Genomic DNA, 19,735 nt, shown 5'->3' with positions numbered 1-19,735 from the left:
GCGACTCGCCGACTCCCGAAACGCGGAAATAGTCCTCGATCCAACCACAACTCCGCACATTTATTCCCGATACTTCGGAAATATATAAATAACTCCAGTTTACTACCTCTCCCCAATTTCACAACAAACCTCCCCCCTCGCCTGTCTCTACCTTAGTAACTTATCGGGAATCAATCTTTCCGAAATCGTTGTTTGGTTTATCATATAAAAACCGTCTCCTCTCAAGTGATATCTTGACTTTATTTTTTTTTTCCTACTACACATATTTATATGATAGATATTTTGATATACTATACTCAATTCAAGATCAAAACAGAGGCATAGAAAGCAAAGCAAAGCGAGAATACAGATATAGAAAAAAGGTTGTTCAAACAGCCGTATCCTGAAGACGAAAGACTTAGGCTGCAAGCTGCAAGCTGCAAGCTGCAAGAGTCAAGCATCATGGTACGTGCATGAATCCTGAGTCCTGAGTCCGAAAATATATATGTCATTATCCGGATCCAGCCAGCTGCTTCAGGCATGCCGCATATATCATACAGTATACTCACACGAACAATTGCGATTTTGGGATGATTCCAGAAAACCAACTAATGCGTCTTCTAACTAGTCAATATCAACAATCGCCCGCGGGACCGGCACAGTGCCAGTATACCAAACCCAAGCATCGCTACACGAGCTCGTGACGAGAATCGTCTCGTGTCAATTGATACATTCTCTTCCAGAAGCGGACAGAGGGCTTTTCAAAGGTGCCATCGATAGTGGCAGCGAAGAAGACGACTATGTTATTGCCACCGAAGAAACGATATTTCATCCTCAAGGCGGCGGACAGCCCAGCGATATCGGGTACATGAAGCCCGCGGTGCCTACTTCGCAACTGGAATCTCTAGATGAAATGAGGACGCCAGAGCAACACGGTCAAGATCAAGCAAATACACTAGAACGAAAGTACCAAGAAGATCCACACAGACAAGACGAAAAGGCAGAAAATAACAAACAAGGTTCATCGATATTCAACGTCAAACTTGTCCGCAAGTCAACCACAGCGCCCCAAATCATCTATCATTTTGGAAGATTTTCGTCCTCGTCACAAGATGCCAAAGGAGGACGTCCCAATGATCAAGGACCTCCAAACGAACAAGTTCAACCAACATGGCAAAAAGGCGCATCCGTCATGCAGACCATCGACAGCGCCACACGCAACTACCACTCGCGGTACCACACGGGGGGGCACATTCTGGGCCTTGCAGTCCGACAACTACAGGACCAAATCGGACAACCCGTGTCTGAAATCAAAGCAAACCACGCGCCGGGGATGGCGTTTGTCGAGTTTCGGGGCCTGATTGCCGGTGAGCACAAGGCTGCGATTCAGGAAAGGGTGAGCGAGTTGGTGCAGCGGAGCCTTGCAGTGAATGTTGAGTTGTGGGATGAGGAGCAGGCAAAAGCGCGCTGTGCGGCGTTGCCAGAAGGGTTTAAACTGCCAATTGACGGTGATGGAAAAGTGCAGGTGCGTGTGGTAGATGTTGATGGCGTGGGAGCGTATCCCTGTGGGGGCACGCATTTGCCGACGACGCGGGATATTGGAGGCGTTGTGGTGAGGAAGATCAGTAGGTCGAAGGGCGTTTCGAAGGTGTCGTATGAGATTACGGATGTGTGAGTAGTGAGTATTTAAGTAGCAGCAGCAGAGGAGTTTAATGGGATGGTTTTCGGTAGGGGAGGTGGAGTTGTGCCGGATATTGAAATAGATTTAGATTTATTAGGTTTTTTTTGGGGGAAGGGAGTCGTAGTCACGACCGCTAGCTTGAATTCTCAATGTCTCGTATCAATTAATAGTGAAGACCTGTCTACACTCTACATCAATAAACAGGGAAAGGGGCCATCCTTGGCTTGGTGAGACTGCAGCGATATGGTCAGAGGATCCTTCTCTGCTCGGGACAGTCAATCAAAAGTGGTCTTCGATTGTCTGAAGGCAAACACCGAGTCCTCTTGCGAATCGTGCAAGCAGGAGATACCCATATGACGATTGTGTCTGCTTCGTCAGAAATGTCTTCCATGAGGGTCAGACGGTAAGGCATGCGTCATCATCAAATTCAAGGATGATGCTACCTCAGCTTCTTGAGAGTCCTCATAGAGAGTGTTTATTCAGGTAAGGAGGGCTGTCCTTGAAGGAATAACGGTGAGCCAGTATAGTGTCTCTCCCGACTGGGGCACAACTGCGAACGGGAGCCTTTGAGTCGGTCTTGTTAAAGGGCGACAATGACGGACGCACGTCGGCTACAAATGGGGACCGAATGAGTGGGATTCGTCCTGAGCTCGCGGAATCCCCCAGTTCATGACCAACAAGTGACTAATAATAGCATGTTGGACGAGTAATGGTGAAGATGTCACAGTAGTGGCTTGTTGTGACGTGCATGAGACTTTGAGATACAGGCCGACTCACCGGGTATGCTGATCATCAAGGACCTTAGTCGGCCTCAAGTTCCGAATCTGGATCATTCTGCAGTCCTATGCAAGTCCTACAGCTTGGCTTTCCCATGTCAGCCAAAATTGGGCCATGCAGAGTCAAGCCCTGTATCAAAACCAGATGACCATGTTTCGTCAATAAAGGGCCACTGCAGCATCTCCAGTTCGTGAGAGTCCAAGGTAAACTGGTCACTAAACGGAAGATGGGTCTGAGCAGGAGAGTCCATCTGTCCCCCTTGTGGAGGTATATTTGCCTCCGTTCCTGTTGCTCGCCGGCGGGTATTCGAGGACGGCCCCTGAAGAGGACGAGACGATCGAATATCGCCGTACTCATCGAGAGTGCCTGCTAGGGTGATATGGCCGTGACGGTCACCTGCAAGGACGTGCTCTTGGTTATTCTTCGCACTTTGGTAGAATTTGTTTGCTTCTTGTACGGTTCGCCACTGCCAATAGTTAACCCCGATGCAAGTTAACTTGAAAATAAAAATAGCAGACATACCCAGCTATGACCGACTGGCCAGAATTTGCACAGCCGTTCAAGGTACGAGAAATTAGACTTCTTCTCTGCCTCTGCCCGCTCTTGCCCACCTGGATATCGTAACGGTGACACCGTGCCATACATATTTACATGTGCAGCAACAAAGGCACTGAATCCGGAATATGGAGTGATGATGGGGGCCCCGGAGGCCTCCAGGGCTGATAAGACACCTCCAATACTTTGTGCAGCTTCAAAAAGGTGTTCAATGGCACGATCCTGACGGGACTCATGGACCTGCTTTAAGCTAGACAAAAGCTGGTCGCGATAGAGGAATAGAATGCTGCAGCAAGTTAATCACACTGAACTGTGACTAATTTGATATGACTCGGAGAATGGTCATCCTAACACCTACCTCATAAAATAGATCAGATTGATGTAAGCAAAGAGCTCACCGTATCCGAGAGCAACATGCGCCTGGACGCTAGTAGCGGGATATTGAAGAGTGAAGTCTTGCAGGGCCCTCCATTCATCCAGCTCCTCTTTCAGGATTTGCCAGTTCCGCTGCTGGATCGATAATGAATCCGTAGTCGTTGACGATGTCCGACCACGACGACTTTCGTTGGCAAATCGCAAGATGCGTACAGAGATATCAAACCCGCGGGTCACGACGATCAAGCCATGATCAATAGTCATCTTCATGCACAGCGGGGAATCTCGACTAAGATTCGCCGGCATCAATCTTGGTGACCCTCGACGACCAAAATTGAAATCATGATCGCTGATTGGCAAGGGCACAGAGATCTGGCGAAAGGAGGGAGAAAAATGCTGGCGAGCTCCTGAGCTTAGCTCACAGTCTTGAGCAAAGCAGACCCAATAAGTGCGGACAAGCTGCTCGTACTGGATCTGGGAGGCTTGGAATTCATCTGGATTTTGCTCCATGCTATCGTCCGCTGTTCGTAACAGCGACTGGACCATATAAGTTGCCATTCCTGACGAGGTCAGCGCATGTTCCATATAAAAAAGGCGCTACACTTACCACTATACATCCATGCTTTATAGGGATGCCCTGAGCCCCACTCATAGAACACCATCATTGCTGAAGACTGTGCCAGGTAAAGTGAAGGAGCCTCGAATGCCTTACGAGCCAGCTCGGCGCGTGCATACTCGGCATATGTTTCGCCAGCCTCCAGGTGATGCTCTGGAAGAAAGCGGGCACATAAGGAAAACAGTGAAGCCACAAACACCGGGTCCACGGACGAAGGATTGGCCGATATTTCGGCAATAAGTGATGGATAATGGAGAAAGTTGGCTACAGGGAATTTCTTACGGTAGGTATCACAGGCACAGATGATGGTGGACGCAGATAACGATGCAATCGGATTAGAAGGCGTAGTAGGTTGGAGATCATTGGTTGGGGCGGCGCGATTGACAGTGGAATTGGCCACTGCAGCTCTAGGAGCAGATCTTGCCTTGTGCTGAACTCGCTCCGAGTCTCTGCGTGGCCTTAAAGGCGACGCTCGTGGATCAGTGAGCACGCAAGCCTGTCGATTCCGCCGTTGACACCGACGGCAAGGCGGATGACCTTCATGTATACACTTGACCTTGGCTTCTCTACAATCATTCTTAGTGTGATGAATTTGAGGACATGGAATCGATCTCATCTTACCGACAAGCATCACAGGATATAGAAAGCCGCATTCTCTGTGCATTAACCAATTCATCAATCGGGTATGTCGATGATATTGTGTGTTGTCGGGAATCGCAATGTCGGGAATAATTTAGACGATCCGTAGGCTATCCTCGTCTAACAACCCTACACCATATAGGTTGTATTTCAGTCTAATATCTCAATTACTCGTGCTCATATCGAATTGATACTTTATTTCAAGGTAAATGGGTGAATCTGAATTGCGAGATTCTTTTTTTTTTTTTCAATAGAGCTGACCTGGGCTCAAGGCCAGGAAAAAGAACCCCTGGAGAGGCAAATTCTGAAGTAGGAGTATTGTCGTGGAAAGCTCGTATAATTGCTATTAATATTAATTAAGGATGCATTACTTTTCATAATCATCTTATATGCCTTTGCCCTCATTCAGCGCCAAGCTTGTATATAAAGACGTAAATTGTTCCCGCAATGAACCTGTGAGAAAGCATGCGCAATGCAGCTGCAATCGAACGTGAGCAACAAACTATCACGTTGGTCTCCAAAACTTCCAGCCGTCCCTCTTTTCCTGAACGCCCACGCCGACCAAATCTTCGATCGCGGCGGTATCTGGCGCATTCAAGAATTTCTCCTGATCAATTTCTTCACCGCCCTCTTCGTCGGTGCCATTTTGCAGCACCGCCGGCCACAGCACACCGACGCCATCACCTCCAAGAGTAGTCTCAAAACGCTCAAAGCCCTCAGCATCGAGCTGGTCCATCAATCCTTTGACCTTTTCCACGTCTGCCTCGGGCTTCAGAATGGTGATGGCACAACCACCGCCACCAGCTCCTGTCAGTTTGGTCCATCCAATGCCTGCATAATCAACAAGCTCGCGAATACGTTCCAGACGAGGGTGTGAGACACCCAAGGACGTCAGCAGACCATGATTGATCTGGATCAATTCTCCAAGGTACTGGAGAGAAGCAGGATCATCCTTGTTGTAGTCGGGAGAAGTAAGGAGCTTGTATGCCGAATCGGTCACTTCGTGGATAGCGTCCAGAAGCTGATTTGTTACGGTGGGGTGGGCTTCTTTCAGCGCGCCCACTTTGGCGACTTGAGTACCAGTTGAACGTGGATGGCGCGAATTGACCAGCAAAAGGGGAAGCTCTGGGAAGGCTCTTAATGGTGTTACAGTGGGAGGTCGGCCAGAGACCTCGCGCTTGTAAACAACGGCTTTTCCTCCGGCTGAAACGGTATTGTCCACACCACTGGGATTTCCATGTATACACATTTCTCCGACAAACGCCCAACGGTTAATCCTCTCCAATTGCACTTCAGACTCGTCGGATGGTTGGTCCGCGTGAGGGCCTGCCAAGGTTCGGATTTGCAATAAGAGTGCAGTGCTAAGGCAGACGCAAATGCTGGCACTGCTTCCCAGACCGGCCCCCACTGGTAATGTAGAACGAAGCGTATATATACATGCGGATGACTTTGGCGAGCCCAGCGAAAGATATAGGTAAAGGAACGCGAATGCCGAAGCATGGTGGACTTTGCGCGCATCGGGAGAAGCATTAGGGGAGACAACAGAGAGATGGGGTTTGATAGCGTCCACAAGTTCTTGGTCCAGAGAAGTGACCCTGTCGTAATAGTACTTCTTTTTCGATGGCGCCGAAAACACATCCCACGGCAGTGTTTCAATATCCCAGGTATGGTCGAGATCAATATCAGGGAATCGCAGAGAGACGGTTCTATGTGACTTGGACAGCGTCGTAACGTGAAGATAAGACCGGAGAGAGATTGTTGCTGCCATGGCCGGCTAAAACGGTTTGATCTCTCGTTAGTCTCCTGTCAGGGCAATATATCTGGAAATTCTGCTCACCTTTCCATAGACGACAGCGTGTTCTCCAAATACTATGACTTTGCCAGGCGCCGAGACCATAAAAGCCGGGGCCATTGGCGAAGACTTTCTTCGATCTGGCGCGGGTCTTGAGGCGGCATGATGGCCTTGGAAAGGAGCATCATTCAGGTGCGCAGCTTCGAGGCCATGCTGGAGATGGGCCACCGGGGCAGGAATAGCACTGCCATTAGATTCTTTCGAAACGAAAGCACCGTGATTCGAAGTTGCACCGTTGGCACCCTTGAAGTCATTCATGATTGCAGCTGTGAATCGTTGGACTAGGCTGCCTGTCGTCAGGGGATTTAGACTAGAAGGCTGCAGGGACGGCGCATATATATGGTGGAGTTGTGGACTAAAAGGTAGCGTCGTAAGGTACTAACTACAGGTATATCATCCACCTCCAATGGCCGCAACGGTTAATTAAACTTTTGGCGGGTCAGGAACAAGCGATAATCTTATCGCTCCGTCAGCCGATTTTATATGACACTTTCAATGGATCTCTCTTTGTGATTTAAAGTTGATTTGAAGAGTAAAGACGGAAAGCAAAATTCTAAAGTGGATAGAGGAGGATCATCTCAACTCTTAATACACCTGTTTGTTCTTTGTCTTCGGGATGGCTAATTGTGGGGAACCTGCTCTTATTGCCGCGGTCTTCCGCCGCCTTTACTATATGCTCCGATGCATAGACTGCCGGCGTCAAGACAAGGAGAAAGATTATGAGGCAATACAATTACCCATAAGAAGCCTGCTGAGACACAAAGAATTCAAAACCTGCATACTTCTTGTCACAATGTTCAATGGCTGATCTCTTCTTTATGAACATGACTTGATGTCAAGTTCTTTCCTTAAGTGGTTCACCATAACATTGTACTCCCAATATCCCAGACATTGCATGAAAAGGATATGTTCAGCTATCTTATAATTGACACTGTAATTCAAAAAGTAAAGGTTTCCAAAGAACTAAAAGCAACCGGCTTCTGCATTGTAGATATCACGGAATCATCTTGTTGGCACGTGGAGATAAGTTGACGATGACATAAGCAAGGATATGGCTGCCTGAGACAATGATGAAGTCGTCTCGAGACGTCAACACACGACAAGGTGGTCTCATCTGCCTTGAACAGCATCACCTGTACAATTCACTCGTGTCGTTCATTGAATTGGTGCACTACTGCTGCATCATGGATTTCCTTCAGGTTCGTACTCTGGCTAGCAATTCTTTCTCCGCCGTCCATCTCTGCTAATAGACAGCTCCAGCGCCTCGCGCGCTTTCTAGACCGTCCGCTCTTCCCCTGGAAGAATCTTCTCGTTGGCTTCTCTGTCGGACAATTCGTCTTTGAGAGCTTCCTTTCTCTCCGTCAGTACCGCGTTCTGCAGCAAAAGAAGCCGCCGAAGACTCTCGAAGGAGAGATCTCCCAAGAGGTTTTCGACAAGAGCCAGGTAAGCGCTGTTGTCACAGACCACAGCCTTTTTCAAGGCAATGGACAAGGCTTATGCAGCAGCTTTAGGGATATGGGCGTGCCAAGGCCAAGTTTGGCTTTATTGCATCTCTCTACAGTCAGATCCAAAACATTGCATTCGTCTATCTCGATATTCTCCCGAAACTCTGGAGCGTCACCGGTATACTGCTGGCCCGTTACTTTCCTACGCGGTTCTCGGGCGAGATTACCCATTCTCTGATATTCTTCTTTGCCTTTAACATCATTTCGACTATACTCGCATTGCCGACCTCGTACTACAGCACCTTTGTCCTGGAGGAGAAATGGGGCTTCAACAAGCAGACCGTCAAGCTCTGGGTATCCGACTTGTTAAAGGGACAAGCATTGATGGTTGTTTTGGGCACTCCTCTTCTCAGTGCTTTCCTGGCAATTGTTCAAAAGGTCGGTACATCTCAAAATATCAGAAGACGAACCTCGGACTAATGTAACCTTATTCAGACCGGCAACAGCTTCTTCTTCTACCTTTGGCTTTTTGGAATGGGCGTGCAGGTCTTTGCCATTACCATCTACCCGATTGCAATCTTGCCATTGTTCAACAAGCTCTCTCCGCTCGAAAAGGGCCCGCTCAAGGAGGGTGTCGAGTCCTTGGCGAAGCGCCTGGAGTTCCCCTTGCACGAGCTTCACGTCATTGACGGAAGCAAGCGGAGCGCTCACAGCAACGCCTACTTTTACGGTCTGCCATGGAAGAAGCACATTGTCATCTATGATACTCTGATTGAGAAGAGCGAAACGGAAGAGGTTGTGGCAGTTTTGAGCCACGAGCTTGGCCACTGGAGTCTCGGCCACACCACCAAGCTCTTTGGAATTGCTCAGGTTAGTACAATCCGTATCCAGCTCGACAAGTTGAATGTACAGCTCAATTGACCTTCTCAAGTTCCACATGTTTTACATTTTCGCCCTCTTCTCGGTATTCATCAACAACCGATCGCTGTACCAGGCGTTTGGCTTCCACAACCAATACCCTATTATAATTGGTTTCATTCTCTTCTCCGACGCTCTCGCGCCTCTCGACACCGTCGTGAAGCTGCTCATGAACATTCTCAGCCGCAAGTTTGAATTCCAAGCTGGTAAGTCTTTTGTATTTCACCAATCTGTATTCTCACATCCTCTGACGACTTATTTAGATGCATTCGCCGTCAAGCTGGGCTACTCTGCCGAGCTCGCCAAGTCTCTGATCAAGCTGCAAGTTCAGAATCTGAGCACCATGGATGCCGACCCGATCTATGCCAGCTACCACTTTTCCCACCCCATTCTGCCCGAGCGTCTCGGCGCTCTGGGATGGTACAGCGAAAAGGCTGGTGGCAAGAAGAAGGAAGAAGACACTGTTGGTAAGGCAACAGGCCGCGAGCTTTGAATAAGTTACGGCAAAACTTTTATTTCTTCTAGTTGATATACATCAAAACAGTATGCTCCACAGAAGAGGAGCGTAATAGCATGTTTTAGAAAAGAAAGAGTATACCTGTAAAATAGAAAAAATAGTAAAAATTGCTTTTGGATACCATTCCATAATAACTCCTGAAATATCCCACATTTATATGCGCCGCTGAAAGTTAGACCCCCAAGTCTAGCTGGACCAAAGAGAAAAAAGAACCACTTTATGCAATAACCTCCTATCCTTCCTCCTATCGCAACCCACACATACAGATACACACACTCTCTCCATTTCAAGCACCCTCTGCATCCTTTTCCTTCTGACGCTGGGCCTCCTTCTCCCGCCTCTCCTGCAACCTTCTCTCCTTCTTCGCCTTTTTCCGCGCGTCCTTGTCCACCGGGGCGCCCGCACCCGCATCTGTTTCCTTGACCGCAGGCACCTCCCCGCCATCCGTCAGACCCGTCTGTCTCTGCCCAATCTCTCCGGACTCTATTCCCTCCTGCTCGCGCTGATACGCCGTCAAATCCTGCCACTCTCCACCCTGCCCTTCTCCTTCTTCCCCGGCGCCGCCCGTCGTCGTTTGAACACCCTCCATGGCATCTCCTTCAGCAGTAGGCGCATTATTACTTTCGTCGTTCCCCTCGAAAAACGACATGTCCGCTGCCAAGTGCTCGCCGCGCAGCCCGGCTTCGACGCGCCGCAGATGATGCATCGTTAGCCCGCCACCAGACGACTGCTGTGGCCCGCGCTCTGTCAGCATCGCGTCCGGTAGGAACGCATGGTTGGTCGTCGAGGATTCAATGTACGTCTGCACGAGCCCCAGCGCGGACGCAGGGCTGATTTTGCGCAAGGTGAAATGGTGCGTTGGTGGGAACGGGGTTGCCGTGGCCATGGCGGGATGCTATGATCGAGCAAGAGACTTTTAGAAGGGAATGTAAATATGTTAAAAGGAGGATTTGGACGTTGGGTTGTTGTGTCGCAGTCGGGTTGTGCGGTTGCGTTGAGTTTGGTGGGTTTGGTTTGGAAAAAATAAGTTCCGTTGGAGAAGGAAGACCGCTGTGAGTCCGATTTTATGAGCAGCACAAGATGACTGTAAATTGAAGGGAGAGTGAGCGGTAAAGGTAAAGGTAAGGGCTGGCGCTGGAAGACAACAAGACTGTCAGAGGAAACGGAGGGTGGAAACGGAGGTTGTGATATTATTTTTTGGCGGATTGGCGGAGAGTTTCTTGTCTGGCTCAGTGTCGGCATTTTCGTCTGGCAAAACTCCGACCCCCGTCAACCCAGCCAAAGTCCAAATCGACAACCTTCTCGTCCAAATCATCAATCACTGTGTCCCGCCTGCTCGAGGAAATTCTTCTCGCCACGCCGTCTGTCCAGACTCATCACACTTCTCTCTCACTTCTCTCTCAGCTGTCGGGTGCTGCTCGAGTATCTTGAGACGGACTTACGATACCTACGGTCCCTCAATTGAGCGCACCAGCGATTTTTCTCCCGTCCAACACGCAGCACCGAAAGTTCATCCAATAGCGACATTCAAATCAACATGCTCTGCGTGCGCTGTCTCCGCGGCAGTGCCGTCGGCGCCTTGTCTCGGGGTGTTTCTGCCTCTGCTCGACCAGCTACGTCCATCGGCGCTGGAAATGCTACGAAACGGTGAGTTTGAGCTGGAGTCCTAGCTATTCCTCATTACGATCATTACCAGACCTCAATTCATGACAACCCTTTGTGCAATACGAAAAGAACATACTCGAAACAAATTACAAGTCACAAGGCTAACGTTTCCTTGCAAAACAGGTCTCTTACAATCCCAACTCTCTTCCGTCCACGTCTGAGCTATCCTCGCGCTTCTCCCTCCATTTCTACCGCCGTCTCCGCTGGCCCCGCTGGCACCGCCTCCGAAGCTACTTCATCTTCCTCAATCACAAATGCCGCGAGTGCTGCGACGGGCATCTTCTCCGCCGGTATCCCGAAACCGTCAACCCACCCGGCCATGGCAGGCACGCAGCTGCGTACCGTCGTGCGCAATACGTTCCGGCCCAGCCACCGCGTGCGCAAGCGGCGACATGGCTTCCTTGCGCGCAGACGTAGCCGGACTGGACGACAGACTTTGACGCGGAGACGAGCGAAGGGCCGGGGAGACTTGAGTCATTAGCCTGTTGTTTCCAAGTCTTACTAGTCTGTTCGTTTTCCAAGTCTTATTCGTCTGATCTTTCCTTCAAGTCTTATTAGTTCTTATTATTTTCTTTCCATTTCTTTTCTTTCCCCTTTTCTTTGGTTTGTGTATTATAGAATGTCGTCTGTGACGGGATTGTGATAGAACCTGCAGCTACAAAGAATGACAATTTTCTTATTTATATTTTTCCTTTTGTCTTTTCCCCCCTCTTTTTTTGTCCCAATTGAATGATTTTAGACGGAATCAGTGTCTCGATCTTATTTATGTCTCGTCTCGATTCCAGTGTTGTCTTGTCTCGATCCTATCGTTTATCGTTGTCTGAGCTTCACGTCTTCAACGCATAACACGCATAAGCCGATGATATGACGCAGAGGGTTGATATGACAGAAAAGGGGTGTATATCTTTCCTTTTTTTTCCCTCTTCAAACTCTTTACCCCCTCCCCCTTTCTTCTGTGTGTGTGATTGTACGCCACCATTGTACAATTGCACCATTGCACCAATGTATCACTGTAACTTACCATTATATCACAACTTGAGATAACTACCTTACCTTACCTCAAGGCATAAAAATATCCAATATCCAATATCCAATACCTCGCAGCATGCAGGAACTCCTCGAGCTACGGATTGTATCGTATCGTATGTAGTGCCATTCCTCCCATTCCTCCCATTCCTCTCTTCACTGCAGTGAAAATAATAATAAAGTAAAAATAATAAAAACCTTCTTAGATTGCGGGAAAAAAAGAGGTATAGACAACCTCTTTCACACCAAGTTGAATTAAGTTGAATATCAATAGAATATCAATAGAATACCAATAGAGTGTAGAGTGTACAGTGTAGGTATAAACAGACATTATTCGTATTTTGGATAGTCTCGTTTCTTTCTAGAGTAGATTCTTATCTATGTAGCAGAACAGCAGAACAGCAGATATAGATACCAAACGTTTAAAAAAGAATAATAGACGGCACTTGAATGCGTAGCGCAGGCTCAGCCTTACGCGGTGCCCCGAGCCCCGTAAACTCCGCCAGAACGCCTTATTTCCTAGGTTTGTATTTCTCTCTCTTTCCCCATTGTACGTCTCTTACTTCTTTTCGTGTCGAAAGCCCTCTATGACTATGATTCGGGATCGAAGAAACCGTTAAGACCATAATTGGGAAGGACAAAACCCCTAAGACTATGGCTGGGACCGAAAAAATAAAACCGCCACCCGGGTTAAAAAAAAAAGAGAAGATAGTCTTCAAAGATTAAATCCGAGAACAGAGGGTGTACAAAACCGAGACAGGAAAACAAATCTAAGATGATGCCTGTTTTGCTTGTGACGCCTCTCTCAGAGCCTGCATGACGCGATCAATCTGGTCCATATCCGCCGCATCCAACTTCTTCTTCTCCGGACCATCCGCCGCGGCCACAATCTCCGCGGGGAGATGCTTGCCCGCTTCGTCCAGCGCGGGCTGGTAATTCCGGACCGCCGACGACAGCGCATAGATTGCCTTTCGACGAACCTGTTCGTTGGCATCCCCGACCGCGATGCGCACGAGGGTAGGTACCCCGCCTAGTATCAACACCTGTTACACAAGTTAGCAAGACCAACTATCCTCCAACAGACAAGGTTTTTCTCAAAGGAAAGGTATCTCTCAAAAGGCAAGGTTTTTCGAGCTACGTCTCAAAACCAAACCAAACCAAGGGGAAAAAAAAAAAAAGGCAACCTACTCGTTCCTGGGCTTTGGGATTATTCTGCACCGCCGTGCCGACACACCACGCAGCCATTTTGCGCATCTCGGGCTCAGCGTTTTCCAGCTGTCCGAGCAGTGGGGTCCAGAGACCCAACGGCTCCTGATTGTTCGCATTGTCTATCGTCTCGATCAATTGCTCGTAGTTGTCAAACGCGATCAACTTGTTCTCGAGATCGACGTTGGGAGAGACGATTGCGGCCATGGCGTCCTTCATGAGATCGGCGTCGGAGGGGCCGCCGAGGAGCTGGGCGAGGGCTTGGGGGTCGATGCCCCGTGCGGCATCGCCGGTGGAAGTTGTGTTGTTGTTGCTGTTAGAGGAGGGAGTGTCTTTGGAGTGTTCAACGCCCCATTTGAGGAGAGAATTGAGACCGGGGTCTGTCATGTTGATCGTTGGTTGTTGGTTGATGGTTGCTGGTTGTTTTTCTTGGGGGAAAAAAAAGATTTGGTGTTAAAAAAAAAGATAACAGGGAAAGTAGAAAAGTAAAGTGGAGTCTAAATGTAAAGACTATAAGAAAAACAAAAAGCAAGAATAATAGCTTTTCAGGGGAAAGTCTGAGAAGGGAATTGCGGTCTTAAGAGTACAGTTTGAAAAATACAAAAGTTGGCTGCGTCGCGGGGTCCCAAGTGACGATGTTGCTCGGCGATTCGCGAACGTCCGGCGGGATTCTCTGACTTTCTACCCTTTTCGGGTTAGTGCATGTTTCCGTCATGGAGATATGTTGCCCTGTTGCCCTGTTGCGTACGGTTGACAGCATCAGGATTGTCTCATAGCTATGTTTACAAGCATGATATTCAATGGTTTAATCAATATGTCATATACTCAAAATGCAGACTAAAATGGCGGTATGATTATCATTATGATTCGTAAAAACGAAAATCGGTAGGGCGTAAAGTACGCTCCCTGACTCACAGGCTTAAAGTCAATGATTTGATGCAACAAATAATATTATCTTTCTAACAAATAATTCTTTTCAACCACTTGTGGCTATTGCAGTGATTCTATTTCCAATACTCAAAAAGTCTTATATCAGCCCAAATGCAGACCGTACCTCGGTACCCAGTGCTAGTAAAACAGAGTAGGAAATATTGAAAATCTCTAGTATTTATATCCTCTGCAATCCATGCGTGAAGAAGAAGAAATCGGATTTTGTGTCAGGAAAATCTCATCATTCTCTCTTCTCTAATCTTGATGCTGAACACATCCTCAGTCGTTGCGGTTCTGGGCAAGACGTCTTCCAATGTTACCAAAACAGACACAGCTGCAAAACAAGACACTGGCAATCCAGGTCTTGACGCCAATGCTTTCGACATTGATCATTCCCTCTGGAACACCGTACAAAGTGCTCAAATTGGCGGCGCCGGTGCCGCCTTCACCGAAAAAGGCGTGCGGGGAGCTAGTCGTGGCGGGCGTGGGCACCATATGAGGATTGATTTGAAGGAGGAGGGCCGTACCCATGATGCCGACGGCGGAGGAGAGGAAGAGGCCGGGTTTCGATCGATCAATGACGTACCATAAGACCGGATTGACAAGAGCCAGCGTCAACGATGCCTGCAGTGTCGATTGCCAAGGGAGTTTTCGCTAGATCCGAGTTAGCTATCCACCAGATTCTCTTTCTCTCACACACACACACAATTCGTTGTAAAACATACAATTGCTAGGGCAATGCCAACAAAGGCACCAATTCCCCGTATCGCAGAGTTCCAATCCGCTCCCTGGCTGCTGTTTGACTCGTGCTCTTCAGTCCGCGATGGAGATTCATCGGCGACTTCCACGCCCCCTTCTTCCTTGAGAGACTTTTTCGTGCCAACCGCTTCGCTGGAGCCCGTCCTCTCCTCCCAAACAATGTCAACCCAGGGCAAAAGTCCGCCAAAGAAGATGCCAGCAATGCCCCATAAAATCAGGTAACGCCGCGAGAGGTGATCCACCCCCTCCAATTGCACCGGCGCCAATCTTTTATCGTGAAGATGCGAAATGACTATCCCTCCGGCAATGCCAAAAATAAAAAGAAGCGTCGACCGCACAAGCAAAGGCACGCCGGTGCCCCAAAAGCCGTGGCGCGGCATGTGGTGTGGACGTACATTCTTGCCGCCAGGCCGCTGCCAGTGAGCAACCGGCGAAGGACGAACATCGCTTTCATCACTGCGGCGACGGTTGGGCGTCAGAGCACCCGTTCCCCAGGGAGTCGACGGCTCGTCGCGAGAAGCATCCTCTTCTGTAGGCGAATAGATACCAAACAGTGTTGAAGAGGTGAGATTGAGGATCGAGCGGGTTCTCGAAGGCGGAATATCATCGCTCTTGCGGTTGGTGTAGCCGGTCGAGTTCTCTTCGCTCCGTCGTGGTTGAAGCATATTGGTACCGGCGTCGACAGGCGTCACCGGGGAAGGGGACTCGGTCGAGGCCGGCGTTAAATCAAACGGACGGCGCGGAATCGGCCGTAATATGTCAGGTTTCCTTTCGGCACCGCTCGCCATGGCGTCAAAAGAATTGAGAGCGGAGTATTGGTCGGAGATTTAGGCTCCAGATTGGTGGTTGCAAAGGTGTAGAATATGTTTCGAGTATTGAACAGACCCGTTCTAAGGCCTGTATCTTTCGAGATTATATATTCAAGCGGCCAGAAACGTGAAGAGTTCGGACTCAGATCGAACCGATGTTGCTGGGAAATTATAATGAACCATGGAATGGCTTCAACCGTCTGCGTCCTCGAGAATCCCAGGAGGATGTCAAAGTAGTGGCGAGTTATAGTATCGTAATGCGAAAGGGAGGGAGGAGACGGAGATCCACCGTTGTCAAATTGGTGTCCCGTGCGCCGAAACTCTCCGAGATCTATATAGGTGGTCTACCGGAGGCTGAGGATCTTAGCCAAGCCGCACGAGGTTTGAAACAAGACAAAATGTTCAGAAAGGAAAATGTGTCCAAAATGCAGATGAGATGTCAAAGAGTGCGGGGCAATTCAATGGAGGATGTGAGGATGGTGAATTGTTGGTTGAGAGAAGCTCAAGGGTAGGAAGCATGTGCTTATGTCTGTTAGGCTGGGATTAATGCTTAACTGGCTTTGCCGCCCTAGCAGCGACATGGCTCATGCTCGGTTATAAGTGCGTGCCTGGTTCTGTGCAGCATTCGCACTTGTATATGAACCCCTGTAGGTAAACGTACCTTGAGAGCTGATCAACAAACCATTCAATATCAGCGTACAATTAAGACGAATGTGTGATAGGTTGCTGGTTGTCTCAGAGTGAGAGAGGCCGAACTGGCTACTCCCAGAAAGACCACGAAAGGCTTAGTTGACCTATAAGACACCCCAGTTCCCCAACGCTTGCCAAGAGAGTTCCTAATAAGTGTTAAGTTTAATAACACAACCACGTCAAGGAAAGAGGATGAGATTGATACAGCTTTAGGTAAAGAAACAGAGGGGAGAAGGTCGGAAAGGTTGAGCTTACTCGGATACGTGATAGAGAGGACGAAGGAGTCTGACATGTGAAAAAAGGGCAGCGAAACCTTGTCTACGTGCTTCTCTGCCAAAGTGGGTTAGTCCCTCTTCATTGCCCCAACCCGTTGAACCGGACAAGACAAATGATACGACCGTCCATACCCTTTCCCCTAGGGTGGCAGATGGAGCAACATGGGGCCACCACAAAAGGCAAACAAATCATCCGATGGAACAAAAACGCATGTGTATCTTCCCTGTCACTGTGACAGTGTTTGCCCGCATCCCATTCAAGCTCGGAACATATAAGCCAGAAAGAGATTCTCAGGTAAACTTTTTTGCATTTTCAACGTCATGACTTTTGATTGAATATTGTCTATGCTTTAAATGGAGGGGAAAAAAAAGAATCGATGAGAAATAAAAGGGAATCAAAGAAGCAAAGACGCAAAGTATTTGCACGCCTTCAATAATGCTCATTGCCTGCATGACCCGCGCACCTATGTACGACGCGCCTGCTGCTCACCAGCGCGGGCCCCTGCCAAAGAGCAAAGGTGCTGCAAACCCCCCATCTGACATTGGCATCCAGAGTATCGTAATCATCCACTCGCACAATGTTGCCTTCCTCTATCTCGTCCTTCACATGCACGCCCACGTCAAAAGCAGCAGCACCAACTCCGTCGTAAGCAGCAGTAGCTCATTGCTCCCTCTATGATGTCCCTTGATCTCGCCGCCAATATTCGCGTTACAGAAAATTTTAAATCACCTTGTCAAGCCACTTAAACAATGGGCTCCAGAGTGTTTCCACTGTTTAAAAAATTGAAACGTTAGTGACGCAGGAGGAATGCATTGGAAAGCAAATGATACGTACGCAACAATATTGGCCCATCCAATCAATCGCCAGTGCTTCTCGATACGTCGACTCAGCGCGACCTTCTCACCAATCTCCGTGCAGGCCGGGCTCGTCAAGCTCAACTTGGCGGCATCGGCCTTGACACCAATGACCTTAGCACCAGTGGCAGTACTGCCAATGTTGACCATGAGAACTTCGTTCTTTGCGAGCTTGGCAACCTTGGCCTGCTTGCCATCGGCAGTCTTGACACCAAGGAGGCGTCGGAGCAAGAAGTAGTTGACCTCAATTTCAGTGTAGATGGCCGGCAGACGGCCCTTGAGACCCAAAACGAAACCGACTAATCGATCCGCACGGCAGAGTGTGGGGTCGACGCGGGTACCAACACCTATTGCGCCAAATCGTCAGTATGTTGTCTGCAATTCCATTATCAACTAACTGATCCAGGACGAGGCTCTTACCGATAAGACCACCGGGGACAGCAAACTTGAGGTCGTTGTGCTCAGCAAATAGTGACACAACACGACTGAAAATGGGCCGGCACTTAATCTTGCCCTGATCGTCACGGGTGACGATACCAGGGCGGATTTCAATCTCATCGCCCAACTTCAACACACCAGTCAAGATACTACCACCAGCAACACCACCCTTGAGTTCCTCAATCTCGGCACCGGGCTTGTTGACGTCGAAAGATCGAATGACAATCATGTGAGGGGCCGCGGTGAAGTCGCGCATCGGGACAGGAATCTTCGACACAAGGTACTCGTTGACGGCGTCAATGTTGTACTTGAGCTGAGCCGAGATGGGGATAATCGGGGAACCATCCGCGACAGTACCACGAATGAACTTGAGAATGGACTGGTAGTGGTCCGCAGCACCTTCCTCACGCATCAAGTCGACCTTGTTCTGAAGAATGATGATGTGGTTGAGCTTCATGATCTCAATAGCAGCCAAGTGTTCCGAGGTCTGAGGCTGAGGGCAGGTTTCGTTTCCGGCAATCAAGAGCAGAGCGGCGTCCATGACCGCAGCACCCGAAAGCATAGTACTCATGAGAATATCGTGACCAGGGCAGTCGACGAACCTATAGAGAAGGGGAACATTCCCAGTCAGCATCTGATTACAAGATAAAAATTTCTCCTTGATGCCGTAGCAAAACGGACAAAAGTGGTGGCTACATACGAGACGTGTCGCAAAAGGCGATACCGTCCGCCACAGCCCTCGCGCTCGCAAGGAGGGTCAATCTCCTTGTCACTCTTGAAGCTGCGGAAGCAGCCCGGCCGAGGGCACTCCTCGTTGTCACACTTGTAGACCTTTGCGTTGGCATAACCCAGCTTAATGGTGATGTTTCGTTCCAATTCGTTCTTGAATCGAACAGTCTGAACACCTGAGATTGCCTTGACCACCGTCGACTTTCCGTGTGCGACGTGTCCTATCGTACCAATATTGATAGTCGCCTGGCGGGCGATGATTTCGGGGGAAAGCGGGGTGAGAGTCGACACATCAAGATCCTCAGGGTTGGGCTGAGGAGGAAGCTCCGGCCGGGGCGGGGCCGGGACGGGAGCAGGCTTGCTGCTCTTCTTCAAAGCGGACTTGGGCTTGTCCAGAGACTCCTCAAAGTTCTCGTTCTCAATGTCCTGCTGGTTGGTGGGTTCCAGGGCGGGGGAGCCGGGAGGAGACTCATCCTCAGAATAGTTTCCGTTGGTAGCCATGATTGCGGTAAAATCCAACGCTGTTCCGCGGTCGCGCGTCTATTTAAAGATTTTTCCTTTTCTATCCAAAATCCGGTAAGCTTGCTGGCTTTCAGGGTCGATCAGATCAGGTGTCACTCAGGGAACCGTACAAGTCGTCCTGTTTGCACAATTCATCAGTTAGTCGGTCTGGAGGTTTCGTGACGAAGTCGACTAACGCTTGTCCTTTTCGGCTAGGAAAACCTCGGCGGCAGAATTTTGTCCCGCACAAGTCTGGATTGAAGCAGAGTGGCCAACGAATTTCAAAGGCCAGGTGGAGATCGCAACTGTCACTACACTGGACAGCAGGAGATGCGGTGGAGCGTGGAGCGGGTTAGAATTCTTGAAGCTTTCCGAGTCGGTACGGTTGGCAATTCTCAAAGAATTTAGTCAGACTGACAACCCAAGCCTCTTTTGGGGTTTTCCCTTTGGGTGAGGTTGTGGCGTCTGTGCGTTCATTGGCTCGTCTAAGCACCAGCA

The 19,735-nt window shown here is 49.2% G+C and overlaps 9 protein-coding genes across 9 annotated transcripts; 3 read left to right on the top strand and 6 right to left on the bottom strand.

Annotated features, from left to right (window-relative positions):
• The first annotated feature begins 147 nt into the window (after window positions 1–147).
• L228DRAFT_245560 (ThrRS/AlaRS common domain-containing protein) lies at window positions 148–1,930 on the top strand. Its single transcript, XM_018332193.1, has 2 exons — window positions 148–444; window positions 608–1,930. Exons 1-2 carry the CDS (start codon window positions 442–444, stop codon window positions 1,652–1,654), a joined length of 1,050 nt encoding a protein of 349 aa, XP_018190146.1. The 5' UTR covers window positions 148–441; the 3' UTR covers window positions 1,655–1,930.
• Window positions 1,931–2,534: 604 nt separating this feature from the next.
• Window positions 2,535–4,636, bottom strand: L228DRAFT_208811 (fungal-specific transcription factor domain protein; the record flags this gene model as incomplete). Its single annotated transcript, XM_018329776.1, has 5 exons — window positions 2,535–2,903; window positions 2,960–3,278; window positions 3,351–3,927; window positions 3,975–4,549; window positions 4,605–4,636. 5 exons carry the CDS (start codon window positions 4,634–4,636, stop codon window positions 2,535–2,537), a joined length of 1,872 nt encoding a protein of 623 aa, XP_018190145.1.
• A 491-nt stretch (window positions 4,637–5,127) lies between these two features.
• On the bottom strand, window positions 5,128–6,534 carry L228DRAFT_208800 (mevalonate kinase; the record flags this gene model as incomplete). Its single annotated transcript, XM_018329775.1, has 2 exons — window positions 5,128–6,396; window positions 6,460–6,534. The coding sequence occupies 2 exons, from the start codon at window positions 6,532–6,534 to the stop codon at window positions 5,128–5,130; spliced, it is 1,344 nt and encodes a 447-aa protein (XP_018190144.1).
• A 1,005-nt stretch (window positions 6,535–7,539) lies between these two features.
• L228DRAFT_245558 (hypothetical protein) lies at window positions 7,540–9,443 on the top strand (the record flags this gene model as incomplete). The annotated part of the gene is made up of 6 exons (XM_018332192.1): window positions 7,540–7,673; window positions 7,735–7,917; window positions 7,986–8,357; window positions 8,415–8,789; window positions 8,851–9,043; window positions 9,101–9,443. Coding segments are annotated over 6 exons (1,487 nt in total), but the record flags the coding sequence as incomplete, so codon positions are not given.
• A 197-nt stretch (window positions 9,444–9,640) lies between these two features.
• On the bottom strand, window positions 9,641–10,240 carry L228DRAFT_237503 (hypothetical protein; the record flags this gene model as incomplete). The annotated part of the gene is made up of 1 exon (XM_018330937.1): window positions 9,641–10,240. The coding sequence occupies one exon, from the start codon at window positions 10,238–10,240 to the stop codon at window positions 9,641–9,643; it is 600 nt and encodes a 199-aa protein (XP_018190142.1).
• Window positions 10,241–10,780: 540 nt separating this feature from the next.
• L228DRAFT_99800 (hypothetical protein) lies at window positions 10,781–11,677 on the top strand. Its single transcript, XM_018337049.1, has 2 exons — window positions 10,781–11,001; window positions 11,143–11,677. Exons 1-2 carry the CDS (start codon window positions 10,892–10,894, stop codon window positions 11,498–11,500), a joined length of 468 nt encoding a protein of 155 aa, XP_018190141.1. The 5' UTR covers window positions 10,781–10,891; the 3' UTR covers window positions 11,501–11,677.
• A 1,050-nt stretch (window positions 11,678–12,727) lies between these two features.
• Window positions 12,728–13,825, bottom strand: L228DRAFT_245554 (armadillo/beta-catenin-like repeat-containing protein). Its single transcript, XM_018332191.1, has 2 exons — window positions 13,234–13,825; window positions 12,728–13,088 (listed from the first exon to the last, which is right to left on the bottom strand). Exons 1-2 carry the CDS (start codon window positions 13,636–13,638, stop codon window positions 12,816–12,818), a joined length of 678 nt encoding a protein of 225 aa, XP_018190140.1. The 5' UTR covers window positions 13,639–13,825; the 3' UTR covers window positions 12,728–12,815.
• Window positions 13,826–14,460: 635 nt separating this feature from the next.
• L228DRAFT_266908 (hypothetical protein) lies at window positions 14,461–15,728 on the bottom strand (the record flags this gene model as incomplete). The annotated part of the gene is made up of 2 exons (XM_018334922.1): window positions 14,461–14,835; window positions 14,907–15,728. 2 exons carry the CDS (start codon window positions 15,726–15,728, stop codon window positions 14,461–14,463), a joined length of 1,197 nt encoding a protein of 398 aa, XP_018190139.1.
• Window positions 15,729–17,028: 1,300 nt separating this feature from the next.
• Window positions 17,029–19,348, bottom strand: L228DRAFT_245552 (eukaryotic translation initiation factor 2 gamma subunit). Its single transcript, XM_018332190.1, has 4 exons — window positions 18,708–19,348; window positions 17,990–18,609; window positions 17,550–17,916; window positions 17,029–17,485 (listed from the first exon to the last, which is right to left on the bottom strand). Exons 1-4 carry the CDS (start codon window positions 19,235–19,237, stop codon window positions 17,458–17,460), a joined length of 1,545 nt encoding a protein of 514 aa, XP_018190138.1. The 5' UTR covers window positions 19,238–19,348; the 3' UTR covers window positions 17,029–17,457.
• Window positions 19,349–19,735: the final 387 nt, after the last annotated feature.

This window comes from Xylona heveae, assembly GCF_001619985.1.
Source record: "Xylona heveae TC161 unplaced genomic scaffold L228scaffold_3, whole genome shotgun sequence".
In the NCBI taxonomy this organism is placed as follows: Eukaryota; Fungi; Ascomycota; class Xylonomycetes; order Xylonales; family Xylonaceae; genus Xylona; species Xylona heveae.
Note: the sequence above shows the minus strand (reverse complement) of the source record. Positions and strands in the feature narration are given on the sequence as shown.